General features: G+C 45.2%; 1 protein-coding gene across 1 annotated transcript; it reads left to right on the forward strand.

The window, feature by feature from the left end:
* The first annotated feature begins 2676 nt into the window (after window positions 1-2676).
* On the forward strand, window positions 2677-10286 carry LOC117443892 (proline-rich protein 36-like). Its single transcript, XM_034079702.1, has 4 exons — window positions 2677-2942; window positions 5136-5297; window positions 5594-5821; window positions 8351-10286. The coding sequence occupies exons 2-4, from the start codon at window positions 5252-5254 to the stop codon at window positions 9934-9936; spliced, it is 1860 nt and encodes a 619-aa protein (XP_033935593.1). The 5' UTR covers window positions 2677-2942; window positions 5136-5251; the 3' UTR covers window positions 9937-10286.
* Window positions 10287-10611: the final 325 nt, after the last annotated feature.

Below are 10611 nucleotides of genomic sequence, written 5' to 3' on the forward strand. Positions count from 1 at the left end.
CTCAGCTCTGTTTTGATAATTAAATATTGCTTTTAATCCATGAAGTGTGTTTGAATTTCACTTTTAAAGTTATTCCATCAAATACTTCCTTTGACAGTTTGATATCTTCATTGTCAATTCCTCTTTTTGTGTAGGAGAGGACTCTTTAAAGTAGAGACACTACATACTGATATACACCTGAACATCAGCAGGAGAGGACTCTTTAAAGTAGAGATACTACTTACTGATATACACCTGAACATCAGCAGGAGAGGACTCTTTAAAGTAAAGACATTACATACTGATATACACCTGAACATCAGCAGGAGGGGACTCTTTAAAGTAGAGACACTACATACTGATATACACCTGAACATCAGCAGGAGAGGACTCTTTAAAGTAGAGACACTACACACTGATATACACCTGAACATCAGCAGGAGGGGACTCTTTAAAGAAGAGACACTACATACTGATATACACCTGAACATCAGCAGGAGAGGACTCTTTAAAGTAGAGACACTACATACTTATATACACCTGGACATCAGCAGGAGAGGACTCTTTAAAGTAGAGACACTACATACTGATATACACCTGAACATCAGCAGGAGAGGACTCTTTAAAGTAGAGACACTACATACTGATATACACCTGAACATCAGCAGGAGAGGACTCTTTAAAGTAGAGACACTAAATACTGATATACACCTGAACATCAGCAGGAGAGGACTCTTTAAAGTAGAGACACTACATACTGATATACACCTGAACATCAGCAGGAGAGGACTCTTTAAAGTAGAGACACTACATACTGATATACACCTGAACATCAGCAGGAGAGGACTCTTTAAAGTAGAGACACTACATACTGATATACACCTGAACATCAGCAGGAGAGGACTCTTTAAAGTAGAGATACTACATACTGATATACACCTGAACATCAGCAGGAGAGGACTCTTTAAAGTAAAGACACTACATACTGATATACACCTGAACATCAGCAGGAGGGACTCTTTAAAGTAGAGACACTACATACTGATATACACCTGAACATCAGCAGGAGAGGACTCTTTAAAGTAGAGACACTACATACTGATATACACCTGAACATCAGCAGGAGGGGACTCTTTAAAGAAGAGACACTACATACTGATATACACCTGAACATCAGCAGGAGAGGACTCTTTAAAGTAGAGACACTACATACTGATATACACCTGAACATCAGCAGGAGAGGACTCTTTAAAGTAGAGACACTACATACTGATATACACCTGAACATCAGCAGGAGAGGACTCTTTAAAGTAGAGACACTACATACGGATATACACCTGAACATCAGCAGGAGAGGACTCTTTAAAGTAGAGACACTACATACTGATATACACCTGAACATCAGCAGGAGAGGACTCTTTAAAGTAGAGACACTACATACTGATACACCTGAACATCAGCAGGAGAGGACTCTTTAATGTAGAGACTCTACATACTGATATACACCTGAACATCAGCAGGAGAGGACTCTTTAAAGTAGAGACACTACATACGGATATACACCTGAACATCAGCAGGAGAGGACTCTTTAAAGTAGAGACACTACATACTGATATACACCTGAACATCAGCAGGAGAGCACTCTTTAAAGTAGAGACACTACATACTGATATACACCTGAACATCAGCAGGAGAGGACTCTTTAAAGTAGAGACACTACATACTGATATACACCTGAACATCAGCAGGAGAGGACTCTTTAAAGTAGAGACACTACATACTGATATACACCTGAACATCAGCAGGAGAGCACTCTTTAAAGTAGAGACACTACATACTGATATACACCTGAACATCAGCAGGAGAGGACTCTTTAAAGTAGAGACACTACATACTGATATACACCTGAACATCAGCAGGAGAGGACTCTTTAAAGTAAGGACACTACACATACATAGACACAAATATACATATACACACATTTGGAGGTAGAACTAAATAGTCTTCTTATGTTTAGTGTATCAGTTATTTTTAATATAATACATTATGCTTAATTAAGACCTAAGAAATAAATGATTATTTAATATTCTTTCTTTGCATTTTCGTTACATATTATAAACAGAAAAGCTCTTTTTGGACATGACATGTCCAATAAGAGTCAATATTAGGAATACAACATCTCCTAAAGTCCGTCTTTCCCCCTTTCCCCCCCAATGTTTACATTTTGCATTTGACCTACATCTGAAGTAAGGGAGCCCTCGTGTAGGTTTAAAGCTCCATATAGATCTATTTTGTCAGCTGTGTAGACGTAATGAATCCAACCAATCATAGGCCAGACTCGTGTAGCGTCATCACAGTAGTGTGTTTGTGTTAACTGCCCTGTGAAAAGTGTGCTGAAGAGGAAAACTTGAATTAAAATAAGAAATACTTCACCGTCAGCAGGCAAACCCTATTTTTATTGGACTTTTTTTCTCAAATGTTCTTTTGTTCATATAAATAACTTCTTCTCTTTTTTATCTTTTGTTTTATTTCATTTACTATTCATTGTTTGTGTGTCAACTGATTCAAACTGCCCGGCTGCGCTGCCACTGAAATCAAGCGCTCCCCGCGGACTGATACCGCGGAGGAATACACCCGGCGGTGATTCGGCTCTATATAAACTAGCGTGACTCCCTACACCTCGTCCACTCTGTGTTTTCCAGTCTTCGTTTGTTACTTTTTATTACATTGCGTTTAGCTGACGCTTTTATCCAAAGCGACTTACAATAGGTAACTTCGTTAATTCAGTTTTACATTTAAACACCGACCCTCTAAGTTAATTCAGATTTAAATGTGGACACCGACCCTCAGTAAAATCTATCCCCGCTAACATGGCAATTTAACGGCGTGCAGCGGCTCTCCTGCATTGGCAATAACCCGGCTGTGCAAAGGCGAAGTGCACTGGCTATTTCTGGCATCATGGCGTAAGTATTCTTCTTTATATCTTCATTTATATTGGCAGTTGCGGGTGTCAGTATCAAATTACAATTACTGTCAGTTGAAGTTAGAACGGATGCTATTTCTGGCAACATGCCGGAAGTATTTCTCTTGTGTTTATTATTATAACTTGGTTTTTACACAATGAGGAATAGATTGCCTTGGTAAAAACTGTTTAAAGGTTTTAAGAAATGTGTAAAGTTGTTGTGCTTTTATACGTTTTTTGGACAATTTTTAACTGTAGAATTTCATGTCCTTAGGAAGATATAAATACTGCGGACATTTTGAGAAAATGACATTTGTGTATAAAATATCTTGCCAATATAATCAAATTATTTATGTTCGTTTTGTTATCCAATTCAATGCCATATATTATCCTATCATATATTAAGACTGGGATGTTTTGCTCATCATAAGTTAACAAAATACTGGAAAGCATCTCAACATATTTGAAAAGAATAAAATAAATTATAAGAAAATATGTTCTAATGTTTAAATATCCGAATTACAAAAGGAGCATTTGTATTTAAATCTAAATGTAATCATCCGTGGTGTGAGAAACAATGGGGGTAAATAAAAAGCAGAAGTTTCTATCTCTTTGTGATATAATTATTTAAATATTTAGGGGAATATAAGTATTAATATCGACATTAATGTTGTGAATATTTCCTGTTTTTGGGTGTCGGTGTCAAATTACACAAACTGTCAGTTGGAGTTAGAACGCTCGCGAGACAGGCTTTAACGATCGTCTTGCTATCCATTAAACTGTCAAACCCCCTATTTTAAAGTCATGTATTTCACATTTAACACACAGTTTGAGTGATTTTAAACACAAGTAATGTTTGAATAATGAACAAATGACAACGTGGCGTGTCCAAAATGGCGCGCTGTATTTTTTTTGTCTTTGCTGCTCTGTTGTGAAAATGGCGGTTACCCTCCCACATCTCGCCGTGACGTGTGAGATGGGCGGGGCTACCGGCCAGAGCATGACCAATTTAGGCAATGTTATCCCCCGGTGGAGGGCGGGGCGTTTCTTCTTTTCTACACAGCTTTGTCACCTCAGAGGAACGGATTAGCCCAACATTAGCCTCCCATCCCCCACAGGCTAACAGCATTAACAAGACCAGAGGAGGGAGAAGTACTCTGATCTGTACTTGAGTAGAAGGAGAAGTACTCAAATCATGTACTTGAGTAAAAGTAGAAGTACTCAGACCTTGTACTTGAGTAAAAGTAGAAGTACTCAGACCTTATACTTGAGTAAAAGTAGAAGTACTCAGATGTTGTAATTGAGTAAAAGTAGAAGTACTCAGACCTTGTACTTGAGTAAAAGTAGAAGTACTCAGACCTTGTACTTGAGTAAAAGTAGAAGTACTCAGACCTTATACTTGAGTAAAAGTAGAAGTACTCAGATCTTGTACTTGAGTAAAAGTAGAAGTACTCAGAGATCTTGTACTTGAGTAAAAGTAGAAGTACTCGGATCTTGTTCTTGAGTAAAAGTAGAAGTACTCAGATCTTGTTCTTGAGTAAAAGTAGAAGTACTCAGGTCATGTTCTTGAGTAAAAGTAGAAGTACTCAGGTCATGTCCTTGAGTAAAAGTAGAAGTACTCAGGTCATGTCCTTGAGTAAAAGTGGAAGTACTCAGGTCATGTCCTTGAGTAAAAGTGGAAGTACTCAGGTCATGTCCTTGAGTAAAAGTAGAAGTACCAGAGTGTACAGTAAAAGTCCTGCATTCAAAATGTTACTCAACTGAAAGTACTAAAGTATTAGCATCAAAATATAGTTAAAGTAGCGACAGTACAAGTATTCATTGTGCAGATGAGATGAATATGATCATCTTTGCAGATAAAGAAAGGTCCATAAAGTGCACACTTAATAAAGCTTTATTCATACAGCACTTGCAGCAAAATATAACATTTGATCAGGTTCGTCGACACAAGGAGGTGGAAGGTGTTATAATACAACTAAATAAATAATGTTTCTCTCCAGATAAGACGGAAGACAAGTGAGTCGATGCCACAATATAAAAACAAAGTGAACATATCGGTACAACAGAAATAAAATAAAAAAGATTAAGACCTATAAAATGAATAAAGGTAGATAAATAATAAAGACGAAAAGAACATTTAAAGTGTGGGGTTGCTAATCTAAAGCGATGTATCTAACCCATTTCCCTTCCCCAGGTCTCTCTCGGCAATCACCCTCAGCTTGGCTGCCGTCGACAGCAGGCCCGACCGCCTCCACTCGATACCGGACTCGTTTTTATTTCTATTCTCCCTGAAAACCCCGAGCAGCCACGATGACGCTCTGCCTGGCCTTGGAGGACGTGGAGGCCCTGTACTTAGGTTAGTGTCGTTTCCACAAGGACACTCATTTACACGGAGCCTCTAGTCGGGTAACAAGTGGGAACGTGTTTTATTTACTTGCAGTATTTGATCTGTTTTATTGAACAGTATGTTTTTAACAGTATGTTGATGTATACCAGATGGATGTTCTTAGTTCAGGTGTTCTTGTGGGATGAGACTGTCCCGAGTAGTCTCACAGTTGTAATGGTAAAACTCCAGCTGAGCAGCATGCGCTCGACAAACTAAATCAATATATTGTGTCAGGAAGTAAGATGCTAACGGCCCCTCGTCCACAGGGCCCTCCTTTCTGACGGCTGACCCCATGGGGCCCCTTCTGGACCATGAAGACGAAGAAGCTCTCTCTCCCTCCTGCTATCTAGAGGGGAAAGCTCCAGCTTCGCCCCCCCTCTCTTTCTCTTCCTCCCCTCCCCCCTTCCACGCCTCCCTGTTCCTGGGTACCAAAGCCTCCGAGGACCCCCTCCCCTGGCAGCTCCACGCCCCGACAGGAGCAGAGCACTGCAGCGGTGAGAGACCATTTATCTGTGTATTAATACGCTTCAAGGTTTCCCCGGATACTCAAAGTCGTCTTAGTTCAAATGACTTCCATCAATATTTAAGAAGTGTTTAAAAGTAGGGCTGTGCATCTTCACTGGTCGCACGCTTCGATATCCGCCTCAATTCTCTATATTACTGCACATGGCTTCTGTTTCATCAACGAATACATGCAGTAAATAAATATGAACGGTTTTTTTTTATTTAGAAATGCGTCAGAAATCAATAACATAAATGTCCTGACATTAAATTATAAACCAATTGTGTAGCTCTCGCCTCCTTATACAGTATCTGTGTGTGACATTGTTCCATCCGCAAAAACTAATGCTCCTGCGGTCGAGATGCAGCTTCGAGCAACGGCCTTCTGTTAAAGGAAGGACACTGAATGTGGCATCTCCAACATGACTTGAGTCTGAACACAGCGGACAACAGGAGTGTTCACAACAGCATATCAACAGTAGGGGGCGGGGCTTGGAGCACTAGAGAGGAGACGGTGGTCGCGGAAGCTTTCCTCCTGCCTTCACAAACCGTAACACGTATATATCGTCTGAAAATAGCAAGAGGACTCTGCAATCCAACACTTGATTAAATCCACCAAAAACCTGACATGACGACGACTGTTTTTCACAAGTCGATGTGTGTCTGAGCCGCGGCGACGCGGGCTGACTCAGAGCGGGTCGTTCTGCTCGTTCCCTGATCTCTGCGCCACCGACCGATTTGATGGAAAAACAAAACAAAAAACCGTTATTGTCCCGCCGGAAGATCAGGAAGCTACGTGACTACGCTATAATCGATTATGTTCCGTCGATGCAGAATCGTCCGCATCGTAGAAACGATTAATCTCAACACCTCTGTTTAAAAGGCAGAATGCTCCATTTATTCGAGAGGGGGGAATCGGGTTCTTTATATACAGACAATATCGAAATAACATGTTTCACTACAGCTGGAATCAAAGAGATCGGACTATACGGCATCCAGATAGCGATAAAGCGTCTTGTATTAAATTAGGAAAGGTCTTCAGCCTTCCCTGCGTGGTTGGAGACCTACATCCTACCGAAGGCCCCAGAGGACCGGCAGCACTGAAGTCCGCCAAGGTTAGAAACTCTCCGTCAGTGCGCGGCGACGAGGAGACGGGCGAACGCTTCACGGCCGTTTGGTGTCCGTGGATCTCCAGAAGCTTCGACGCGTCTCCAGATGGTGAAGCTAATCGCTCTCAAGGTCACTGGCCCTCTCTTTAGGGTCCTTCCTCCTTCTGAGCTGCACGTCTTTGAAGGTCGTGGCACGAAACGAGTTCAGACAAGTTCACACAATGACAGGCCTCGGTAATGAGTGGGTGTGTTCGGGTTGAACAACTGTGTGTGTGTGTGTGTGTGTGTGTGTGTGTGTGGTGTGTGTGTGTGTGTGTGTGTGTGTGTGTGTGTGTGTGTGTGTGTGTGTGTGTGTGTGTGTGTGTGTGTGTGTGTGTGTGTGTGTGTGTGTGTGTGTGTGTGTGTGTGTGTGTGAAACTGGTTTAGTTAAGTGGCGTTTCTCAGTGACGTGTTCTTTGTTGTAGTGATTGTGGTTCTTGGCGTCTGTAAAAGCCAACGGCTGTGAGACTCGTTTTAATTAACGTTTGAGGTCGTTATTGAAGGTCAAACGGATTCCAGCTCTTCAGTGATCATCAGAGACGCCGGGCAAATCAGTTTGTTATTTGACAGATTGGTTTGAACTAGGGGTGCCAGAAACTGACCATGATCAAAATCGATTATTCGGCAGCCCTGGCGAATAATAATCGATTAGTCGACCCCCCCCCCCGAAAAAAAAAAAAAGTGGATTTCGTTGTTTTCTTTACTGGAACATGTTTAACAGCACAAACAACAAACAAGCATGTCATCACCTCGACGTGGCCTTGAAGTGAAGTCGGTAATGGCCGGCTGTGCTGCGTCTTTCTCTGTAAACTCTCTGGCTTCGCACTCAAATGCCAACGCATTGTTGAGGCTGAGCTGTGATAGACCAACGTCTTTTCGCAGAGCTTGCATTTAACTTCCTTTGGACTTGTAAGTTCGAAGTAGTTCCACGAGGAGGAACTCTTTTTACCTGCCGCTTTGTTCATCTTTAGTCGCACGTGTGAGGGAGAGGGAGAGGGGGGGGGGTCGTAGTGTAGCAGCAGTCTGCTCTGCGCAGGCTTCCTCCAAGTTTACAGTAAAACAAACTGGTGGTGTTAAAATTATTAATACTATTACTATAATTAGCATATATATATTTATATATATTTTGGTTGAAACTAAGCCAGGAAAAAAAAAAACGACATAAAAAAATAAATATATATAAATAAAATCGATTTTTAAAAATAATATTCGATTATGGAGACTAGCCAATATTCGAATAATCGCTGGCATCCCTAGTTTGTACAGCTTTTCTGCGGGTCTTTCCTAACGGGTTTGAATAGTCTTAAACGTCGGCGAACACGATGGGCATGTGGTTCTGTGTGTATAAACTAAAGGACTCTCCTCTCTCGGCAGACGATGCGTTCGCTGGCATGGACTGGATGTCGAAGAAAATCGACCTGAGTGAGTTGGACCTGGAGTCTCTGATTGGCTCTGACGACTCCCCCGAGGAGCTGCTGGCCTCCCTGGACCCCCACATGGACCTGGACGCCTTCCACTCCTCCCTCCCTCTGCCCCTGGACCCCCACCTGGACCTGGACGCCTCCCTCCCTCTGCCTCTGCCCCTGGACCCCCACCTGGACCTGGACGCCTTCCACTCCTCCCTCCCTCTGCCTCTGGACCCCCACCTGGACCTGGACGCCTTCCACTCCTCCCTCCCTCTGCCCCTGGACCCCCACATGGACCTAAACGCCTCCCTCCCTCTGCCTCTGGACCCCCACATGGACCTGGACGCCTCCCTCCCTCTGCCTCTGGACCCCCACATGGACCTGGACGCCTTCCACTCCTCCCTCCCTCTGCCCCTGGACCCCCACATGGACCTAAACGCCTCCCTCCCTCTGCCTCTGGACCCCCACATGGACCTGGACGCCTCCCTCCCTCTGCCTCTGGACCCCCACATGGACCTGGACGCCTTCCACTCCTCCCTCCCTCTGCCCCTGGACCCCCACATGGACCTAAACGCCTCCCTCCCTCTGCCTCTGGACCCCCACATGGACCTGGACGCCTCCCTCCCTCTGCCTCTGGACCCCCACATGGACCTGGACGCCTTCCACTCCTCCCTCCCTCTGCCTCTGGACCCCCACATGGACCTGGACGCCTTCCACTCCTCCCTCCCTCTGCCCCTGGACGCCTTCCACTCCTCCCTCCCTCTGCCCCTGGACCCCCACCTGGACGCCTTCCACTCCTCCCTCCCTCTGCCTCTGGACCCCCACCTGGACGCCTTCCACTCCTCCCTCCCTCTGCCTCTGGACCCCCACCTGGACGCCTTCCACTCCTCCCTCCCTCTGCCTCTGGACCCCCACCTGGACGCCTTCCACTCCTCCCTCCCTCTGCCTCTGGACCCCCACCTGGAAAAGGAGGTGGTGCTGAAGTCCGAGCCCCCCTCCCCTGCTTTCACCCTGGACCTGGGGAGTGAAGAGGACGTCCTGGATGCCCTCTCCTCCCCCGTTGTACTCCCCTCTCCTCCCCCCTCAGGCCACATGTTGGTAGAGAACGCTCTCCCCGATCAGCCAATCAAAACCTCTCCTCCATCCAGCGACTGTGAGAGCGACTCAGGCATCGAGTCCTTCACCAACTCCCCCCCTCGCCTCCTTTCTTCTCCTCCAACTCCAACGCTCCCCTCTTCCTCCAGGACCAAGCCGTACTCTAAAAAACCAGAACCTTCCTCCTCCTCCGTCTCCATCAAAGTGAAGTCGGTGTCCGGCGCTCCCAAGGTGGTGGAGAAGAAGCTGAAGAAGATGGAGCAGAACAAGACGGCGGCCACTCGTTACCGGCAGAAGAAGCGGGTGGAGCAGGACCTCGTGAGCGAGGAGTGCGAGGAGCTGATGAAGAAGAACGAAGCTCTGGAGGAGAGAGCGGAGGCCATCAGCCGGGAGATCAAGTACCTGACGGAGCTGATGGAGGAGGTCCGGCGGCGCCGCACCAAGAGCAAGGCTCCGTGAAGAGGGGCGGGGTTTATAGCATCGCTACAACCAAAGGGTTCCTCGGGAGATACCGTCGGAGGAAGGTCCCTCAGCCCCCACAATGCACCTCTGCACTAACAGCTTGCCATTCCCTCGCTTCAGTGAACCCCCATCTCAAGAGCTTCAAGTCCAGAAAGGGCCTCGACACCTCCACCAGTCCCTGATGTTAAACTGCGTGCGTGTGTGTGTGTGTGTGTACATAGTGTTTCCTCCTGTGCTGCAGATATAGAAGCGCCTGTTATTGATCGCAGGGTAATCCTGATCGTGCTGCTGATCGCCTTGTAAAAATGCTTTGCTCCTCTTTTCTAATAAATATCTTTCAGTGCTCAGCGACGTGTCGGTGCTTTACTGGTTCCTGCTGCACACACACGAGGCCGACGGGCGATGTTCTCCTCGATGCCAAGACGTGCAAACTGAAACAAACTGACCTCTTGATTTACCTCTCGCGTTAAAAGCAGAGAAGAACCAGAAGCAATACGTGTTGTTTAAACGACTTTCCTTCAGGGAGCCCGGGGTATCGAACCGGAAAGCATCCGTACGTTTGAGAAGCTGGAACCGAAGCGTTGATGAAAAGCCACAGTATAAGAAGTATAACTTAAAGTGAATCGATGTGTAAACATGTCGGACCATGAAAGTGTCCACGTTATCATTTGA

Source organism: Pseudochaenichthys georgianus, unplaced genomic scaffold (assembly GCF_902827115.2).
Source record: "Pseudochaenichthys georgianus unplaced genomic scaffold, fPseGeo1.2 scaffold_698_arrow_ctg1, whole genome shotgun sequence".
Classification (NCBI taxonomy): Eukaryota; Metazoa; Chordata; class Actinopteri; order Perciformes; family Channichthyidae; genus Pseudochaenichthys; species Pseudochaenichthys georgianus.